At 38.5% G+C, this 20,930-nt stretch overlaps 3 protein-coding genes and 1 long non-coding RNA gene across 5 annotated transcripts in view; 2 read left to right on the forward strand and 2 right to left on the reverse strand.

Moving 5' to 3' along the window:
* Positions 1-8,547, forward strand: part of LOC111345878 (uncharacterized) — a 28,529-nt gene extending 19,982 nt beyond the window's left edge. Inside the window, exons 7-14 of the mRNA XM_022953172.2 lie at positions 581-918; positions 1,098-1,445; positions 2,132-2,273; positions 4,900-4,999; positions 5,576-5,612; positions 5,814-6,151; positions 7,650-7,882; positions 8,227-8,547. Coding sequence (XP_022808907.2) covers positions 581-918; positions 1,098-1,445; positions 2,132-2,273; positions 4,900-4,999; positions 5,576-5,612; positions 5,814-6,151; positions 7,650-7,882; positions 8,227-8,547 — 1,857 coding nt within the window. The remainder of the gene's footprint in view (positions 1-580; positions 919-1,097; positions 1,446-2,131; positions 2,274-4,899; positions 5,000-5,575; positions 5,613-5,813; positions 6,152-7,649; positions 7,883-8,226) is intronic.
* Positions 1-20,930, reverse strand: part of LOC111346044 (THO complex subunit 1) — a 103,314-nt gene that overhangs the window by 61,999 nt on the left and 20,385 nt on the right. The window lies entirely within an intron of this gene.
* On the forward strand, positions 9,156-16,024 carry LOC111345876 (uncharacterized). 2 transcript variants are annotated; one of them, XM_088740442.1, is made up of 5 exons: positions 9,156-9,538; positions 10,834-10,987; positions 11,487-11,544; positions 12,020-12,295; positions 15,168-16,024. In XM_088740442.1, exons 1-5 carry the CDS (start codon positions 9,156-9,158, stop codon positions 15,458-15,460), a joined length of 1,164 nt encoding a protein of 387 aa, XP_088596568.1. In that variant the 3' UTR covers positions 15,461-16,024. The 2 variants fall into 2 exon arrangements, with proteins under 2 accessions (XP_088596568.1, XP_088596569.1); XM_088740443.1 differs by lacking the exon at positions 15,168-16,024 and adding an exon at positions 13,583-13,709.
* On the reverse strand, positions 17,811-19,642 carry LOC111345877 (uncharacterized). Its single transcript, XR_002696332.2, has 3 exons — positions 19,419-19,642; positions 18,523-18,798; positions 17,811-18,311 (listed from the first exon to the last, which is right to left on the reverse strand). It is a non-coding gene; the product is annotated as an uncharacterized LOC111345877 (long non-coding RNA).

The following is a 20,930-nucleotide window of genomic DNA, read 5'->3' on the forward strand; positions in this document are numbered from 1 at the left end:
CGGTTTAGCTTCACAGACGACGCAAATTTTGGTGATTTCACGTTGTTGTTTTGCAAAGGACGGCTAAGAAATGTACAAAGTTTGAAAATGCACGTGCTGGGCTATTGTTCTGCCAATTAGATCTATTGTTTTTCCACGTTCTCGTTGCCGTAGCCGTCGTGGTTTGCTTAAAGTCCCTACTAATAGCGCTAACAGGTCATACAGGCGGAGGTAGACCGCCTTTATTTGATTTTTATTGAAACTCCTGCAGTAGTAAATATTATAAGGAAAAGAATAGGGATACTAAAGGCTCTCTGAAATCAGCAGTACCCTCTTTGTATATGTGTATTTCTCCCCGAAAGATCTGAAATCTTAATTAGACGAGCTGTGCACCTTAGTCGAAAGAATGTCAATGATTTCGTATACTTACTGGGTCATTAAGTCGGAAATAAATATTGAATGAATACGTGAATGAAGAAATGTATGTGGCCACATGCCTAAGAATTCTTTATAATGTTCACAATAGTCGAATTCTTTGGATTTTTCCATAATATGCTGCCTTTTGAGGTTTTTGCCTTGAATTAAAGCTGATTTCTCTTAGGTGCAAGATGTTTCAAGTGATTGTTTCGAAGAAAAGGTTCTTGTTGGTCCTGTCGTTCATGTTACGTGCACACCGAAAGTTGAGTTAAGTGATTCTTTGCAAATTAGTCTGAACTTTCCTGTCTCAATAAGTGTACCTATCGACTCGCATGAACATCAGATTGATTTATCGAAAATGTCATCAGGACACGTGAGAGTGTTTTTCCGTGGTGGCACAGATACGACACGCAAATGGGTCGACTGGACAAAGAAGTTGAGGGTACCACCAAAACTAGAAAAACGGATCGTGACATTTGAAGTAGATGGGACTGATACATTTGAAATCGATCACTTCTTGGAGTAAGTATGCAAACTTCTTTTTTCCTTAGATATACGAGTTATCTGCGAACTGTGACTTAAACGATAAAATGAAAATACGTTGCTAGAAACGCAATAAATTGATTCAGTTACCTAACTTCTCCCAAGTTTTCCAAATGTCGCCAAGTATCATAGGTCATTGTGCCTTTGTTTCTTGCTAGATGTGCGGTTATACTTGATCCTTCTACGAAACCTCTGGATGCTGAAGAGCTTTTCATCGTGGATTCTTCCTGTCCGCAACAAGTGGGATTTCTTGCTTCTTTTCAGAAGGAACAGAAGGAAAAGCAACCAAGTCAAGAACCAAAGCAAGGATCACTGACTCTTTGCTGTTTTCCAATCCACATGAAAACCGAGTTGAGAAAAGAGATATCATCAGAGCATGGTGTCCTCCTCTGTGGCGAAGCCAAGTCAGCAAGACAACTCGCTAAAGGGGATCAGGCATTCTTTTCTTTGTCAAATGGCCTCATTCCAGTTGATGAAGGAATTGATATAGATTACACCCCCGTCAAGTAAGTCCTTGAAAGAGATCAAATTAATACGTAGTTTCAATGCTTTTTGATCATCTACCTTAGTTTCAGATCACGTTGAGGATGAGTCTATTACTCCCACTGAATTCACAGTGGAATGCATTCCTGAAGAATCGTTATTTCTTTTTTAGACTGTGGACAGATGAAATTATTAAACGGGTTTAGAGGCTGAGTTTGGAAGGAGTTTTTAAGTTAAAAACGATGTAACTATCGTCCGCCACATGGCAAAATTATTACATGGGCGTCGCGAAACATTTTTCACAACAGGACTTGCATGTTTACACGAATTATAACAAGGTCCTTGCCATAATTGTTATGTTTCCTGGAAATCCACCTCACTGAATAATCGCAGTGAATTGACTGATATCCCAACTTTTCGGTCGATATAGTCCATAACATGATAAGCTGGCAATCTTTCATGGGTTAACAAAACGCAAGTTTAAAATTTTCCGACGAAATTTTGCTTTAACACGAAAACACTATGGTCTACAATTGCCAGCTAAATCAAATATTTGCGTCTTCCACGATTTCTCCTTGAAAAGGTCTTCATCGAGAAACTTCTCCAGTTCGACAAAAATGGTGAAACATTTCTTCTTCTATATCACTAAAATACCGTTTGAGAAACATGTCATGAGTTCAGTGTTGCTCTTTTCTCTCTTCTCTCATAGGTTTACTGGAAACTACCCTTCTAAATTTAATTTTTCGGCTCGTTTCGAGGCACCTACGATATTTTTTTTTAAAAGGGAAAATGGCAAGGAAGGACAAGAAAAACTTTGCTCTCTGTCTCTTCATCCAGTGGCACCGTTTGAGGTATGAAAGGGACTTTATGTTTGATTCAGTCTGCAATCTTTCAAAATGACTGTTGAAGGGGCGAGAACTATTTCGAGCTCAGTTTTAACTCAAGCAGACCATTGAAACAGTTCTGTAAACCTGCTAATGATAATTACCTCTTGGAAATTATTTACTATAACGGCGGGGAAGAACGAATGATATTTTGGAAAGGATGCTATGCTCCGTGATATTGCACCGATACTGTTAATGCCAAATAGTTTTTCAGTTTTGTATTTCCTTTCGTCATTTTGTGTTAAGTTTCGTGTCTATCGGAGTTTCTTTGATATAAATATTTCCGATTTCCTGTGGTCTAAATTACGAAATATTTTTTTTGTCACGCATTGAAAATGTTAATATTATTATCTGTGATGTTCTCAATCTTTTCTAGTGCTCAGTAGTTCTTTGTACCACGAAGTATAGCTATTCATAGGCGTCATTTGGGAAAAATTTCAGTTCAGGGTGGCTTTTCATAGCGTTAATATCAAGCATCTCTAAGGTACAGCATCAAAGTTGTAAAATCCCTAACACAGATACGGAAGTAAGTCTTTTACCCCTTCACATCTTTTAATGGAATTCAGAGTTATTTCCAAAGTTTTGGGTAGCTTTATCGTATTTGAAATACAGTTTCTAGTTTTATTTACTTCTTAGGGTTTGAAACCACTTCATACTACTTTAAACCGCTTTATACCGTTTTAAACATCGCTTTACACGGATCATTTACCACGATGAAAGTGTGCTTGTAGTTGAAAATACTACGACCTATTTCCAAACGTTTATTTCAAACTTATAGCCCTTCCGATAAAGTTTTTCAATGAGTTTTAAAAACATTTATAACATAACCAAAGTAAAGCGCCCGCTCTGATTGGTCAATTTAGCGTCCTCCATTTTCCCCTGGGTGTACGTGTGCAAATACAAAGACTATTTTTCCGCGCGCGCTTGTTTTTTCTGGTCACGTAAGATTTGTTTAATAAAAGGGAACTCTACAATGTATCAATGTTATGTTATAAACAAATGGTAAACACCACAGCGTACACTATTGAGTTATGAATGCACTTGGGAGGTTTGCTAAGCACTCAAGAAGCTAGAGTAGCTCTCGGCTATCGCCTCGAGCGACTCTTACGCTTCTTTCGTGCTTAGCAACCTCCCAAGTGCATCCATAACTCAATAGTGTACGCTGTGGTGTTTACCATTTGTTAAGTAGTTCTTTCTTTTTTTGCCAAATCGGAAAATTTCTTATCGTACAGTTTGTTATCATACTCGTGATAAACAAATCTGACTTCCGCTCTGCGATCGTCCGATTTTGTTATCACTCGTATGATTACAGACCAAATTGGACTCCACTTAGTCCTATTACCGTTACTTCTTATGCACACAAAGAATTAAGTCTGACTTGCGTAGCGCGCGCGAGATCTGAACTGTTTTTATGCTATAATAGATAGATCTGAGAGCGGCGAAGTCGTGATTAGATAGTCTGTCGAGCGGGAAAGTAAATGTTTTCCCCTCCAACTTTCTCGCTGCTATTTTCTGCTCTCAACTGTTCTTTTCGCTGTCTGCTTGGAAAATCATGATCGGACAGAGTAGAGAGGGGCTGCTTGGGGTTTATGACTGCATGGCGAACGCCTCGCTTCCTTGGCTAGATGCATGCTCTCGTCGTCGTGCCTAGTGTAGTGCGTTTCTGGATAAATATTTAAATAAAGTCGTAAGCTACCGCCTTCTAAGCTGTAATATTGTTCAGCTTTATGCAACCGTCGTCCCTACTCGTCCCCCGCACCGTCGTTATTTGCACCAAGCCAATCCTACCAGTATCACTCTCCACCGCTCGTATCCTAATCGGAAACTTCGACAAATCCCTCGTGTGTTCTGAAGCTGTAGTGCCAATTTTCAAAAATGGCCATATAGGATCATTTTTCGCTTGTGTAACAAAGCCTATTGTAATCAATGTAGAGCCACTTTTCTTGATACGCCAACATTCCTGAGATTACCAGTCAATATATAGATTTAGCTAAGCCTAAAAGCGGAGCTGGCCTTTTTTTTTTTCCGCACGTCTCAAGGGCACAACGCCTTGCCCCGGTCAGGACTAGAACCTGGGTCGTCCATTGCACTGGCCACTGGACTACTGGACAAAGCCGTGACGTTGGCGTGCCCGCGGTACAGTTGACCGCGGATGCTAAAAGTAGCATCTTGTACGGACGTGCGTACGGTCATAGGTCCAAATTTTTTAGGCTTGATGGGTTACTATTACCATTTTGTATAATTATGGGGCTACGCTCTGCGATCTCCAGTATAACATGTTTTTATAATTTGGATATATCAACAAAGTCGAAATGGTAAATTGGCCACCGTAATGATTACAAAAGCTGACGTTTCGAGCGTTAGCCCTTCGTCGGAGCGAATAGAGGAATTGTGGGTTGTGTGTGCTTTTAAAGGCAGAAAATGGAGCTACGTTATTGGTGGGTGCATGGCAACGAGAAAAACATGAATAAATTAGTGGAATGAAAAGCGTTCATTGATCCCTGTGGGATTTAGACTGCCGGTTTGAAAGATGAGCTTTTGTTCAAGATTTTAACATGTTTTTATGTTTTATGGATGTCTTTCCTCGTAACAGGACCGATCTCTAGAAATTTATAGGGAGACATCTCAGTCACAGGAGGAACTGCCGGTTCGCGAACCTTCAACTTCTATGAAATTGCCTTTAGGTGATGCAGGTGAGAGCTGTTGGAATGTTAGATGTTAGAATAGAGGTAAGAAAGGTGAAAGAAATAATGCTAGAATATGGGTAGTGCAACCGTCTTTGGATATACTTTTCATGTTGTAACTTTGGTTAGACCTTTTCGAATGAAAGTACACTTTGCACGGTTAGGCGGCAAGATTTGGCTGCTCCTTTTCTTTATTATTTGAAAACTTTGCGACATTAATAGAATAGATATTATTGTTTGTTTTGAAAGGTCCGCTAGGTACTTTTTCCAAGAAGGCTTCATATTGCACCGACTACATCCGGTGCAGTCTAATTACGTATCCCCTCACTTTATTGTATTAAGTGATCTCTAGACATTTTAATGTGTAAATCCTCGCATAGTCTGTCAACAACTGAATTAGTTTCTTCTTCCGTCGCCATAATTTCCTCCATTGATATGGTTTGGGTGCTTGTTTTGTACATCGACGCTCTGTCATGATAAACGCGGGTGCATTGTCATGATTAAAGATAAGCATGACTAACTTCATCAACTACCTGTAGTTTTCTTGCAATAAGTTTAATTACCTAAATTTTTATTTTTTTTAAGTTTTTGCATCCCCGGTGCCCAGGAGGATAATTTTCACGTAAGTTTGTTTTTTGGAAGAATATGATTGAGAAACGCATAAAAAAATTTTTTTGATATGTGCTCAACTGATTGCTGTGTTTAGACGACTTGTAAAAAGTGAATGAATGGCGTTGAGTGGATTTTTCAAATTAGTATTGTTACCTTCTTTTGCTTCTAAAATGTTACTATGTTTTTGAGAAGGAATCATGTTTTCTCTTAGGGACACCGTAGGAGAGGAAGGTTTAACATGGATTCTTAAGAAAACTGGTGTTTTGGTAAACTTTCTTCCGGATGCAGTACCAGACCCGAGGCTAGTCACGTGCTATTTATGGAGAACAGATGGTGTTTCGTACCCTCTTAAAGAATATGAATCGCTTGTGAGCAACGTAATAGAGCTTTCATGTCATCATGTACTTGGTATATCGTTTAACTGCGTATCAGTAGCTTTGTCACATAGTGCAGTTAAGCTGAAAGGAATGGAGTTGGTGATGAAGGAATTGACCGATCCAGTAAAGAACGTTTGGAAGGATCTAGAAAGTGAAGAGTTTCAACCACAAGGTAGGTAATGGTAAACTATGATATCTGTTATACCATGATCTGAGCTCTAATACTACGGTCCTCTTAAATGGTGTACCATGGTCCTCTTATAGGGTACAACAACAACTCATGTTTAACACAGCAATAGAATATTTTCGGGAATATATGTTATTCACCAGCCGGGAGGTAAAAACTGTACCCGAGGTCTTGGACACCGCCCGAGGCCGTAGGTGGAACTCAAACAGAGGGCGCATGTTTTCCTATATATATGGACCGACCCTGACTGGTGAATAACATTTTTATTTTTTCTAACACTAAACGAAATGTTTGCCAGAAGAACCCAAATGATTTAGGGCTACAATTGCGAGTTTAACGACGGAAAGATTCACTATAAACTAAACAATTTTCTAGCGTATAGATGATAAAAGAAAACAGAGGTTAGTCAAATGAAAGAGAGAGGGGCTTCACCGAAACATATTTATTTACGTAATGGTAAAGGTAACTTAAAGGCTTCCAAGTAAACTTTGAAACATTTTTTAATGAGTATCTGTCACGATCTGACACCTGTCGATTGGAGAGGAAAAACAGCGCATACACTTTTGAATTAACAACATACCGATATGGGAGACACACACCAGTTAAATGGCCATTGCGACAGTCTTTCCTAAACAACAGTCAGAGATGTTACGGAAAGTATTTTTCATTTTCAACGACGATTATTCTTCGGAGATTTGTCTCTGTTCAGTTTTAAATGTCACGGAAAGTCAAATTTTTGGTGAATTCAAATGGGTGTTTTGCAAAATACTTCTCGTTTTAACTTTCTAAGTTATTTCTTGTAAGGGATTACTAAATTACAAATGGTATTTAGGCCATGTGTCAATCTTTTTAAAAACAATTAAGTACAAAAAAACCAACCAGATCGCAGGACTTGTAGAATGCCGCCCGCTTACGAACTAAGAGAAGAATAAATAGTAGTACGTACGCGTTTCTATATGACTCAGCACCAAAAGAAGTAGAATACAGCGAAACATTTGAAAGCTTAGCGTGATAACTTTACTGAGGAGTGAAAGACATATGAAGGTATCTGTGAAGATGTCTATAAACTAGTTTCGAAAATCCTCACGTTCTTACAAGAGTGAATTCCCATACCCTTAAATCAGCGGAGACCTATAATATGTAGAGTTTCTGTCACTATTTTCTTTACTATTTTTCAAGTAAAAAGCTTCTTCTGCAAAGTAGCTCCTTAGGGCGTTCTCGTTTTGAGGCTCGAAGAAACAGATATGTTAGATTATAATTTGGATCGACAAATGTGCTTCGCTTGGTTACTAAAGTTAAAACCTAACTCGGTTACTTGAAAATTGTCAAACTTTTATTTCCCGTGTTTGCCAAAATGGTTTTGTACTCAGTTTACCCAATGGATTTTTTTCACATCTTCCTTAATTTCTCTATTAGGAGAAACTAATTGTCAATGGAATGACAGGGTTATGGAAAACATATAATCTGTCACTGTTTTTTACAGATCTCCTTGATGAACATTCTGGATGGCAAGGCACTTCACCGTTAGTACAGGCCAAAATAACAAGCTTTTCTCGTTATGCCGTGATTTGCCGTCTTAAGTCCTTTCTATTTCGAAAAGGGACTTCCAAGAAATGCCATCAATTTGCATGCAACGTGCCAGACTTCCCAGGCGTTAGTGTATCAATTCCGGAGACTTCCCTGCCTTCAGAGCCAGACTTTATGTTTACAATGAAGGTAAAAAACACGCGGGTGAGCTACGATGTAACCTACCATGAATGTGACCAAAACCCTGAAAAAGAGAGTGACAAACACGCAAACAAGACAAATAGTTTAGGCAGGGGAAATTAGCACGGTGATCCAACGAGGGTTTTTTTGCCTAGACGACAAAAAAGCTACCGATCTAGATGCTAACTTCGATTCCTTTTAATCCGGAGTTCTCGTCTCACTTAAACTGCAAAGGGGCCCCCGTGCTCATCATATGATTGGTTTCAGGTCTTACGAGCCGACGGTTACGTAAGCTGCGGCAGGTTTTGTTCATATAAATGGCCCTAATGTGTCATATGAAAATTTCACCTCAGGTGGAGGAAGTTTCAATCGGTAATTTCGAGGAAAATGGCATTCTTGTTGGTCCAATCCTACATCTGTTATGTAATTCGTTAGACGAAGTCAAAGGACGTGTCTCTGTAAGTATACCCCTTGTCCCACAACAAAAGCAAGTTGACTGGACAGAAATACCCACCGGTCGTGTGAGAGTATTTTCACGAGGTGGAGAAGACAAGTTATGGGAGTGGATGGATATCATAAACGAATTGGCAGAGCCGCCAAGATTAAACAATGGAATTGTGACCTTTCAATTGAACGGAATCAAGAAATATCAAATCAATCAGAATTTACAGTAAGTATTGACGTCAAATTACTTTTTCATAACACGTGTCGATTAATCTGTAAGTTCAGTGAAACATTTCTAGAGAATCACTCGTTTAATCCAAGCAGGAAGTCCTATGGAAGTACAAAACAATAGCCAAAGTTAGAAAGTTCGCGGGCCGAGCGAAAACCAGTCACTGGTTATGGTCAAGGGTTGAGTTTTAATTCAAGAAGAAGTCGAGTGAGAAATGTTCTCAGCCGGTATAGAATTATGAGTACGAATAACCATGAACAATGAGACGTATAATCCTACCACCAAAAGATTGTGTCAGTCATAAAATGCAAGAATAACGGATCTAGAATATTAAAGTCAGGAGAAGCATTTTATTTAGAATATCAACCTTAAGTTAAAGTTAAAATGATTCATAAGTTAAAATGATTCATAAGTTAATGGTTCATAACTTAAGTTAAAATGATTCATTTGTATTTAAGCCGAATACGGGGGAACCTACTCACCAATGATTTTCCATGATTTCGACCGCCTGGAACTGTTACGGGACAGATGTATTCAGGCAAAAAAACTGTATTTTAGCGGTTTCCGCATAAACCCATACATATGACCAGAAGGAACACTTTTAAATAAATGTATAAGATGGTAGTATATATGTTCAGTGTCACTCGCTTTTCTTTATTCTTTGGTAGGTATTGGGCGATGTTTAATTTTTCTAAGGAGCGTGTGGATAGTAGAGAACGTTTCGATGATTCCTACAGGCCTCAAGAAGTAGGGTTTCTGGCTTTCTTGTGTAATCAACAACATCTGGAAGGGAAAAAGCTAATTCTGTGCTGTTTCCCATTTCATATGAAAAGTGAACTTAAAAGAGATATAGCCTCGAAGTTTGAAGTTCTCCGGCAGGGTGAAGGCAATTCATGCAAACCACTCTCTAAAGGGGATCTAGTTTACTTTTCTGTTTCAGATGGCCTTACTCCAGTTGATACAGGGTTAGATCTGGATAACACCCCTCTTACGTAAGTTCCTATTGGAGATGAATGAAATGTTTTGTTTACATCATAATTAAAATTACACCTCTACGGCTGATGGTTCTTCTTAACATTTCTAATTTCTAATCCATTTTTCATTGCATTATCGCAGTAGGGTAGGACTAGAACGGAACATACACGATCCATGCGAATAGTCCACCCATTAAATCTCACCCATTCCACCCCAGGGATGGCGGTTAGCTCAGTGGTTAGAGCTATTCAAATTGAAAGGGACAAATCATTAAACGCCAGGATTTATAGATGGCTCAGCTTTCTATGGAATATTTAGCAGAGCGTCATTAACTCAACGTGGATGTACACGGTGGTATTTCACACATCGCCATTCATAGATTTACCAATGGAAAAAATTTTTCTATGGGTCTCTTTTTCAGGGTATGCTTAATAATTTTTCGGAATGCTCCTCACTTGATTGACACCTTGCCATGCCATGGCCAGTTGAAGAAGAAGAGTAATTGTCTCGGACCAAAGGAAAATAACAAAAACTGGAATGTTCGCGTTTAGGGAATAGATCGAATTATGAACTTTCGTCCCCAATTTTAATAGGGAGGTGTTTTTTTCTCACTTTCCATATTACTGAGAGGTAAGAAAGGAAAATCTGATGACTCACCTACTGACCGGTTAGCTCAATGGATAGAGCGCTGGACTGGTGTGCGGGAGGTCGAGGGTTCGGGCCCCGGCCGGACCAACACTCAAGGTCTTAAAATAATTGAGAAGAATATGCTGCCTTTCTATAACATCAAGAAATGGTTTAGATATTCTAGTCTTCTCGGATAGGGACGAATAAATGGAGGTCCCGTCTCCTGGAGGGTTAGGGGTAGGAGACGTTAATTTCCCACGCACGAGATTACTGTATGATAGATGTCCTCCCCTGGGGTGGGATGGGTTGGTTGTTCGCTTGCGTTTCATACATGAGCCTCTGGCTCGGGCAATATGGGTAACCATACCCCACGTAAAGACATTAAACTTTGATTACTATTACCATTGCTTTTACCATTACTAACTGTCTTTCAAGAGGTACTTTAGAGACATTTATTTTGGAGTCTCGCGTTTACACGGTGAGATGCAAACGACGATACTTTCCCTTGATTTTATCTTAGTAAGAAATTCCCTTGGCGCGTTAATCGTTTTCATCTAATAACTTGATAAATCGTCGAGTTGATGGATAATTACACAAAATTTTCAGGAAAGAGTTATTCAAAACCAAACTGTAACTTTTTGAGACGAGATTGTTGCGTAAGTTCCTTTTGTTTTCTTCCTTGTAGGTTTCTTGATGGAGAAAAATTTCAAACAGAGATTCTAGTATGTTGTCAAAAGACAGGAGTCACACCAGAAGTAATGTTTTCCAAACAGAAAAATGCCTCAGGAGAAAAGGAAAGTCTGAGTACTTTGTCACTTCTTCAAACGCAAGCACTTAAGGTAGGTACCTGATGCGTGATATCACATAACAAGTTCTTTTTTCTTTGCATTTGAGTTCTATATTTTACAAATCGAAGCTAAAGCTCAACTGCCAAATACTCTTTTCGAGAAAGATAACAGACGGTTTCCCTTGAGGAAGAAAGACGAAGCTCCTTCTCGTGCTTATGGTTAAATTTCTCTCAGTAACGAAAGAGACCAACCAAACAAGAGGGCCACGATTATTGTTACCGTTGTTCGCTTTTGTAAATCTCCTCTCCCGTCTCTTCGGAAGCTAGGCTTCTGACATGACATGAAAACTTGCATAATAGCTCGGCAATAAAATTGACTAAGACAAAGGTATATGTAAAAATACTGTAAATGTAAGTACAGGACTTGCTTCCAATCGGCGAAAACTTAATCATGTGTGCAAGCAGAAATTTTGCTTGACGTTTGCTGACAGTAGTTTTTGAGATGGTAGTCAGTACTTGCTTTCCTAAAGACTTCTTTTTCTCTGTTGCAGGATCAATTTCAAGATTGCGAACCTTCACCTCTGCCAAGAAGACCTGAAGTTGATGAAGGTGACGTCAGTTCATTTTTAGAAGCAACAGAAATCTTTCTTTAGATTGTATCCGTTGACAAAAGCGAAGGTCGTTCATGTGACAAATCTAATTATGTACTTCTGAAAGGAAAGTGCCCCCGTTTCAGTAAGCGGCTCCTTTCAGCTAGCACCCCCTTCGAATTTGTTTTTTGGATAAATGCCCCTATTCTAATAAGTACCCCTATTGCGTAGGTACCTGACTGCACAATTCCTCAAGGCCACACAAAAAAAGAATCTGACATAAAGTTAACGATTATTACTTTTAGGCCAGAAAAACTCTCCTCATAGGGACCAAGACTTTTGAAGTTGATTGTTTTTACATTGTAAAAATACCCTTAGATTACTCAGTTATTAAACTTTTTAATGATTCAGTTGTTAACTACTCCTAATTTAGTCCGACTCTTAACAATTGTTAAATCCCTGGCTTAAGATAAGCTTTTACTATTTTTCGATAGCCATAAAGAATGAATTGAGAAAGAGAGTTTTTACTCTTCGTCGATGGTTGCCAATTAAGGAAGACGTGGGAACCTGTTGGTTTGACCTTGGCTTAAAACTTCAGATTCCTTATGGCGAACTTTGCAATATAGGAGAAGATTATCCTCACGCTAAAGATAAAGGATCTGCCGTACTTCGATCATGGTGGAACAGAAATGGGCGTGATGCAACTGTAGGATGCCTTTTGGACGCCTTCGAAAACATTGGTCAAAAGAGGATTGCAGATGCATTCGTCGGTGAGCAAATGCAAAGATATTCGTTTAAAAATCACAGTAAAAAGCAACATATTTACACAAGCTCTTCTTAAAATATTATGGCTACGATTTTTTTGCCCAGTAAAAAGGGAAAAATTGGCTGAACCCATAAGATTTAAATCAGCTTAAAATATTAAAAAAAAAAAAAAAAAAAGCGAAACAAGATGTATAGCCCTTTTAGATTGTTTCGCTCGTCAGAACTGGAAAAATCTGTGCGTACAACCATTATGCACATGAATCCATAGTAACGGTTTGGCTAGATAAAAATTGCGGTAATTTCCAAAATGGCACAGACCTTGGTTCCCTCCAGAATAACTGACACGCTTACATGCAAACTTATCGCCATCCTCGTAAAGATATTTTGCGTTGTTGTGGGAATCGGCATTTAAGAGGTCCTTAGTTAGACTACCGAGGTAAGTATAAGAAGAGTAAACTGAGTTTACGAATAATTTGTGGTACACACTTAATCAGCGTGAAGTTGAGAGTAAAGACTCGTGTCCGAGTACACAGCACTACGGCCAAGCTAAGGCCTCGATCCAGACTCCAAAATTCACTCTGCACTAACTTCCAGGCCAATGAGTTTCTCACGTTCCAAAGCAAACAGGTCACAGTAGATTATGTTTTTAAGGTAATAAATGTTATCCACATATACCCTCCTTTCCGGTCAGAATGGACTCCATAGCCTCTAAAATTCACGACATCATATGCGTAGATTGCGAGAGGCTTGCGTGCATACATCATCGTAAATAATATAAATTTGCGCTTATCCATCGAAAGCGTTACAGAGGCTGCTACAGCATTAGTAGCGTTTCTGCAAGCAACAAATAGATAAAAAGTTTGGGATGAATGGTAATTTCGACCTTGTCTCTAGCAAATGTTTGTCTGGCCAGATCAGTTGTAGGTGAATGAATTTTGTTCAATCACCTAACGTTAAAGACCTACATCAAACCTGTAAATACAGGTTCTACAGAAAAAGGTATTATAAAAAAACGATAGAAAAGCGCTACTTTGTGCCATAATTGACCTCTAAATGTCTCTTAAAAATACTACAAACATTGCTTTCGGAAGAGAAACAATAACTTTTTACTTCAACATAATTCTTAGTTTAATTTGGCTAGTTTCGCTCTCAGTGACTGTTCACTGCACGTGGAAGGCAGTACAAAAAGGCTGTCGAGACTCACTTGAAGGTGACTATGTTTGCTTTATACCGGATGACTGCTTAATACGGTACCGCTTAATACAGGTTCGAATGTATTTCATATCCGGCAGGGCTCTGTCCCTTGATGATGCCTGTTCTTCCTCGTGCACTTTACTAATGATGTCTCCAAAGCTTTTTAAGCTAGAGATATTCCTGGAGACTGCGCAGACACCACATTTTGCATCGGATCGACTGCAGGTAAAACTTTCGATTCCCTATACCGAACATTCATACTAGATTTATTGGTGCATATTTAACTATTCGAGTCCTCACTCGGAGAAATGTAACCAGACAAGTTGTTCGGGGCCCCAACACCCATCATTAGAAGGCAGACAGCGTGATATGAGTTTGATATAACTATAGACTCACCTCGAGCAAACCTTTCGCCCAAAAGTTCATATTGCTTGGAAAGGATCTATTTCGAGGAAAAGTTGCGGTCTTCCATTTATCTGAGACATTCGGCATTCTTATCATGGGAGGCTTAAAAGAGATGAATAAAAATCTGCGCATGCCACAAGTACACCCGTGAATCCATAGCTACGGTATCGCTAAATAAATATGGCGGCACTGTGATTTCCAAAAAGTTACAGGCCTTGGTACCCTCTAGAAGAACTGAGCAATTACATGCAAAATTATCGCCATCCTGGGACAGCTACTTCGCTTTGTTGTAGGAATCGGCATTTAAATGGTCCTACGCATCCATAGTAATACTTCTCAAGTTCGAAATTCATTAACACTTATACCACCTACGTTTGTGGCCGTCCGTTATCAAAATTTTTCCAACGTGTAAGTTTACAGTGCAAAGAAAGAAGAACGAGCAACCATAGTTAGCATTGATCAAGCGTCAAATGATCCCATCTCCTTTGGAGTTTTCTCCCTGTTGCCAAAAAAAGAGGTATCTATCTCACCCATTTCAAAGGGTTCGGGTCTTTGGAAACCAAAGACCCGACCCGTGTATAGTTTCCTTTTTTTCATTCTTACTAGTTATATTGTATATATTCATACATTTTATTAGTTTCTTTACTTATCTTGTAATTATATTATATTATATTAGTTTCTATTTTCATATTGTATTATACTAGTTTTTATATTGTAATTATTTCTGAGTGAGGGCCACAAGTTTATTAGCTATGCTATTATGTGTTACCCTCGTAAAATAAAGTCTTTATTATTATTATTATTATTATTATTATTATTATATAACCTGTCGGATTAAATATAAGGAGAATAACTGAGTTTACGAGTAGTTTGTGAACACACATAATTTGTGGTATACACTTAATCAGCGTGAAGTTGAAATGCAATACTTGGTGGAGATAAACACTCGTGAGAGCAAAGACTCGGCCAAGGGGCCAGGCTAAGGCCTCACTTTAGACTCCAGACTTCACACTGCACCAACCTCCAGGACACTGAGTTTCCCACGTTGCAAAGCAAACAGGTCACAGTATATCTCATTACCTTTTAAATAGTTAAAGGTATCTGCTACCCTCTAATCTCCGGTCAGAATGGATTCCATCGCCTATAATATTTCCGTCATCAAATGCGTCTTTTATAATTTTTGATGCTGAAACTCAAAACAACATGGCGCTCATACAGGTAATAAAAAAAGATGACTATAGATTTTAACAAGTGGCATTTTCATATCTTTTGATCTAGACCTTGAACTTCAGGAAACGTATAAAGATCAGACGGAAACGAGTCGAAAACTTCAAGAGAAGTGTAACAGACTTAAGTTTGAGATCTGTGATTGCAAAAACGTCCAGGAACGTCTGAGGTCAGAAATCCAGATTTACGAGAAAGACAGGGCATGCCTGAAGTCAGAGATCCAGGATTACAAAGAAAACGGGGCAAGTCTGAGATCAGAAATCCAGGTTTACAAAGGCCTCATCAGTACACTTCGTGATGAATTAAGCCGAACACGTTCACCAGTGGAACCTCAATCAACCTAAAGAGGAAAACAAAAACAGAAAATGGCACTAGCTCTTCAAAATAAATGAAAACAAAAATAGAAGTGAAACTGAAAGTTTTAAATTTTAGTCGTTCGTCAAATGTTGAGACTTCTCTAAAAGTCTAGAGGACTAGCAAATGGCTTCAGGAACATAATGCAGCAAGGAGGTTTTTAATCATAACTGCGTACATTCTTACATAGAGAAGAATATTGACGATCGCCTTACGGTCGCTTTGGTGTGAGTTTGTGTACTGTGTCACCATGAGTGCAATTATACTGGTAGTAGTAGAGATGAAAATTTAGAAAATCGAAGGAACGCGATTGTGTCTTGTAACTTAAGGCGAATGCATGGCGGTCAGGTTAAGAGGTAAAATATGTAATTTTTTTATCGTTCCTTCTTGAGATGTAACAAAGATCATTTTAGGGGGAAACACGAGACGTGGTCGAGTCTTTCTCGCCACTTGTTGAGTGCTTCAGCCGCTTTCTTAGTGCTTTACAACAGAACAGAACACAGTCAACGTTTTTGTATCGTTTTTATTGTAAAGATCCCGTCAAAGTCTCTGCACATTACTTTATTTCTTTGAAAACAAACTTTATTTCTGGAGCGAACAAAAGTGTGGACAGCCGATTTTATAGAATACTTGTTAGAAGGGTTCAAATAATCTGATTGGTCGAGTAAGACTACACCTGTGAAAACTGTAAAATCTTCAGAGTTTACAGTCTGCAATAGTTAGTAAACCATAATGGTTTAGCAGGTCGAATTCAACACTTGTGCTTTTGGTTTTTCAGTCATCCGAATCTGAAATTGAAGTGTTCAGCAAAATCTAGCCGAATTGTGACTTATAAAAACCCATCAGATTTTTCAGTAACATGACAATTAAAAAACAAATTACTCAATGCGCTATGTTTTAGGAATGAACCACAGCCGAATTCAAGGTAACGTGAAGATTACTTGGGGTGACAGCGGCTGCTGTGGCCCAAGCTGAAGGAGTCATTTCTGTGGGCGCCTAAGGCCCCATCCTGTTCCTCTCTTAGGTTTTCTTTCCCTTGAGTGCGTGGGCAAATACAGTATGCCTCAAAATCCTCCCTTTCCCTCGCGAAACGTTTGGCACTTGCCAGACTTGCCTGTTCAGAGTAACGATGAGCTGTACAGATAATTTTTCCTAAATGTTAAATTATCCAGCAAAAATGGTAAGCTCACTGAAATAGTTTGCTCAGTGTGGGGTATCTCTGAACAAAAGATTAAGATAGGGTCACTCCACACGCAGTTTTCAATAACGAGCAAAAATACCGCTTGAAAAATATTTCCTCCTAATTTGGAAAATGTTTCGTCTTTTTTTTTTCACAAGGATTCCTCATCTTTAAGTGTTCACCACCATAAGGATTGCGAAGGGATTTAATAAAGGCAGACAAAAAGGTTGCGCTATTTTTTAACATCATTTTGTGATTAATCGCACACATTTTCATTTGTTTGTCTGAAATTGATATTGAAAAATAAAATGCCCAATTAATTCTGAGCAAATTGTGATATTTTCTTACAATTGAAGTGACCATAGAAACCATTGAACCTATCAAAAGCACCCTTATGTATGTTGCTTTATGCACCTGACTCAAAAACAAGCATATCTTTCAGCAAAGTTTAAAAAGGAAAAATTGCATTTTGCAGATCAGAGCCACCTTATTTATCTTTGTAATTTGAGGTGCTAAAGGTTATTCTGGTGAATGAATCTAAAAGCTAACCCTCTTTTGTGTCCTCAGACCATGGGTCTTATTGTATTAAAGAATTCAGCAAACTACACAAAAACGTTGTACTTATCATAGGCAATATAAATCCTTCTTCAGTAGAAATCCTTCTTGTAGCTAGCCATGGTTTACTAGAGGTATTGTAATTCTTTTACAACTAGTCTTCTACTGTCATCGTTCTATAGTTTTAATTTCATATTTGTTCTTTATTGTCTTTTTTATGTTAAAACCAATACACTTTTTACCATATGGGTGTAAGCGGTGCGACGCATTAGATTGCACATACGATTTTCTCGTATTATCTCTTCATAATTCTATTATTCTTAACGACTATTTTTTTTTCCTATTTCCCGATACCAGTAAACGTTTATGATGTGTTGAACACTGTCCACTAGGGAAGAGTACACTTCCTGCTTGTCATTTTAAGGTTTTCTTTTATTGATTGAACAAGATATTGTTTGACCGAAAAACCTGCATCTGACCGGCTTTGTTTACTTTCTCCTATCTAAATAACCCAGCGTAACCTACGAGATACTCTGGCGTGACACTTTGTCACAGGACTCGTGACGTCACCCTATGGATAACTGTTTGAGGTTACTAAACTGTATCAGAAACCCCATGGATGGCCATTAGAAGCTATTATACATGATTGGGAAGTTTATTTACATTTATCACAACCGCACTGAGGGGCCGGCGCCCGCACCACATGTAGTAATTAATATATTCAGCTCGTTAAAAGACGTATAAGCAAGGTTGTACTTTATAACACAGTTATTTATGACTAATATAATTTATTGATACATAGTAAAGAAAACTTGCAATTTTCCACCCCAACTTGCCTATATCACATTAAATGAAGATTGATTTAGTTGACACATTTTAATCGCTCCTTGTTTCTTTGGCTGATAGAAGCCTGCAATACTGTTTGAGCCCATTGTTCAGTGCATTGCCAATTTATTCAACCAACTATTATATCTAACGCTTGACTTCGCATTCTAGCAGTTTTTCATTCGTAGAAACATTTCTTTCTTCGAATTCTTTGAGCTCTATACTTGGTTTCTAACTTCCTCACAGCCCGGAATTTTCCTACCGTTTGGCTCGACATAACTCTGAAAAGGAAAAACAATCACATAAGAAATTGTGTTCGCGCCACTATCCCACTGTAACCCATAGTCGGTGTCTTGCTATGGCAGGAACAGAACTGTTCGCTAAAAAGATTCCGCGCACGTTTTTGCGCCAAACGAAGGCCATTGTTGACATATTATATTAATTGCATTACAGAAAACCGCTTTCTTGGACGATAAAAACAGATTTACATACCTAAGAAATTTTCTGCAATTCTTCTTTGACCAATGCTTTTAAATGCGTCGAAAAGGCATCCTACAGTTGCTTTACTCGCTCTCTTATTTCTACATGATCTAAGTACAGCAAGTCCTTTTTCTTTAGCATATTTATAATCTTTGCCTATATTGTGAAGTTCGCCTTCTGGTAGCTCAAGAACTACTCCAAGGTCCAGCCAACAGGTTCCTGCGTCTTCCTGTATTGCCATGCATCGTTTAACATTAACGACCTCTTCCCTCAGATCTTCGTTTTCAGCTGCAGAATATGAAGACGAAACTAATTATATAAGGCGAAGTACATTGTTCGCTACACATCATTCATTAAAAAAAACCGGAACATAAAAGGTTCAAATATTTTTATTAATTTTCCTTCCGAAGTCCTGCCAGCAGAGTTTCTCCCATGGATAAGGCAACAGTATCCTTAAGCAGTACCTTCCCTTCGCCACATTATCACCCATCACCATTGTTAAGATCTGCACCCGATGCTATTTTCGGTCTATTGTGTCTCTTACAAGCCTATAAGGTGCTATTAGTATTGTTTAAAGAATAATGAATTAAAGGAATTTGTTATTAGCTTTATGGAGGGTTCACTGTTTGAACTTTAAATAATAAGAAAAACCTTCGGCATTTTATTACTATCACCCTTGCTATGTTTTATACAAGTTTTGGGAGAGATGATTCAAAATCGGTTGTCTGATTTACTTTGAGATCGATTTCGGTGGTAATCTTTTTTTTCACTGAAGAACTGAATCATTTGTGGGAGTTGTTGGATGAAGCAGACCTGACTCGCCAAGAGAGTCAGCATCCCCTCCCCCTCTTTGGGTAAAAAATAAAGTAAATCTAAGAAAAAATCTAAGAACTAATCTAGGAACTTACTTGAGTCAGGTGTCCGTCTTGTCCTGTCAGCGGCTTGCTCTGAGTTTTCACCCCTTCCCAGTCTCGTGTTATCTGAGATGAAAGAAGGGAACGCGGCAATGAAGTATGAACCATAGAAAAGTTTAAGTTAACTAAAGAGAAAGTAGCGTAATGAGTTTATGCTGCAATTGCAGAGTAACTTCCTAACTCTGAAAAAAGAATAAAGGCTTTATAGGTGTTGGGCCCTCGCTTCCCAAAAACTGGCTTCGTATCTCCATCTCGATGAATTGTAGCTAGGACATCGTTCCAAATTTCAGTCAGGTGTAATCATACAGCTCTCCTTTCACGCTAATTGATTTTCGTTGTCGCCAAAACACTTACCGTATTCCAAAATTAAGTTTGCAAGGTGTAGGTGAACCGATCGGAGTACTTTCCTGAAGATTTGGTAGGCTTTCGTACCCTTCCTTGGTAAAATCTCCAGCAACTCCTCACATTTTCCCCATCGTGTTGGTTTAGCTTTTATTTTCTCTTCTTCAGATTGGGTAAATACATTATCAGCTGCCATTTTTGGTAAAACTTCGTCTGGATTCATATCTTTTAAAAGATCACGTTTTACTCGATTTAAAATCTTCCTTTGCTTGTCACTCAGTGGTTTGTTCCTGGCTATCCCAGTTGCCATGATGCCGATTTCGTTGCAACTGAAAAGTTCTGTGAAGAAATAACTATGAAATGTGTGATTTGGTTCTCGTTATGCTTACACAAGTGTTTAAATAGAAAGATGGTCATATGGAAACAGTCACTATTTGTTTTAGAACACTAATCGATGAAATACGGGAGGTTGTCAGTGTTTATTCAAAAGATCACAAGAAATTATATTCACTCTGCGTTTTAGTGCATCGAGGAAAGTAGAAAAAACGGGAAGAAACTAACAAAACACTACAATACACATAGGCCACGGAATCACAAAGAGCTTAGACATTAAGTACATGGGCATTCCGACATCATTCTAAGGAACTCGATCAATTTTGGTAGTGACAATTCATGGTTATGCCTTCGCTTTCAGTGAATATTAAGCTTCTGTTTTGATTAGACGGAGACAAATTCAACAGTCTTACGACAGTGCGAGGAAATTTCGTAGTCCCGAGTTAAAGACAGCTACCAGCTGATTACAACCAATCACACCCAATTACACTATATCACGTTTTAAAATAAGATACAACCTTATACTTGGAAATAAGGCAGTAAATTGCATCAAATAAACATAATGGATAAACTCCCTCCCTTACCATGAAATCGTTTGATCGAAGTGGTAAAAAAGTAACTTATTTTTGTATGAGTTGATGAGCTAAGGATTTGTTTGATGTAGGTATACTTTTCTAGACTTTTCTACGCTCTATTTATACACGTACTGCTTGTGACGGAAATAACTCCCTGCCCAGAGGAAATTGTCCAACTGCTTTCGGTCACCAAACGATATATCTGTTTCTTAAATTATAAAAATCAAGTACCTGCATGCAAAACGAGGTCATTTAC

This window comes from Stylophora pistillata, chromosome 12, assembly GCF_964205215.1.
Source record: "Stylophora pistillata chromosome 12, jaStyPist1.2, whole genome shotgun sequence".
Lineage (NCBI taxonomy): Eukaryota > Metazoa > Cnidaria > Anthozoa > Scleractinia > Pocilloporidae > Stylophora > Stylophora pistillata.

Coding starts and splice junctions, on each gene's coding strand:
- LOC111345876 (XM_088740442.1), top strand. CDS start 9,156: ATGTATAAGATGGTAGTATATATGTTCAGTGTCACTCGCTTTTCTTTA. Junction 9,539..10,833: donor CTGGATAACACCCCTCTTAC/GTAAGTTCCTAT, acceptor TCTTCCTTGTAG/GTTTCTTGATGGAGAAAAAT. Junction 11,545..12,019: donor AAGACCTGAAGTTGATGAAG/GTGACGTCAGTT, acceptor ATTTTTCGATAG/CCATAAAGAATGAATTGAGA.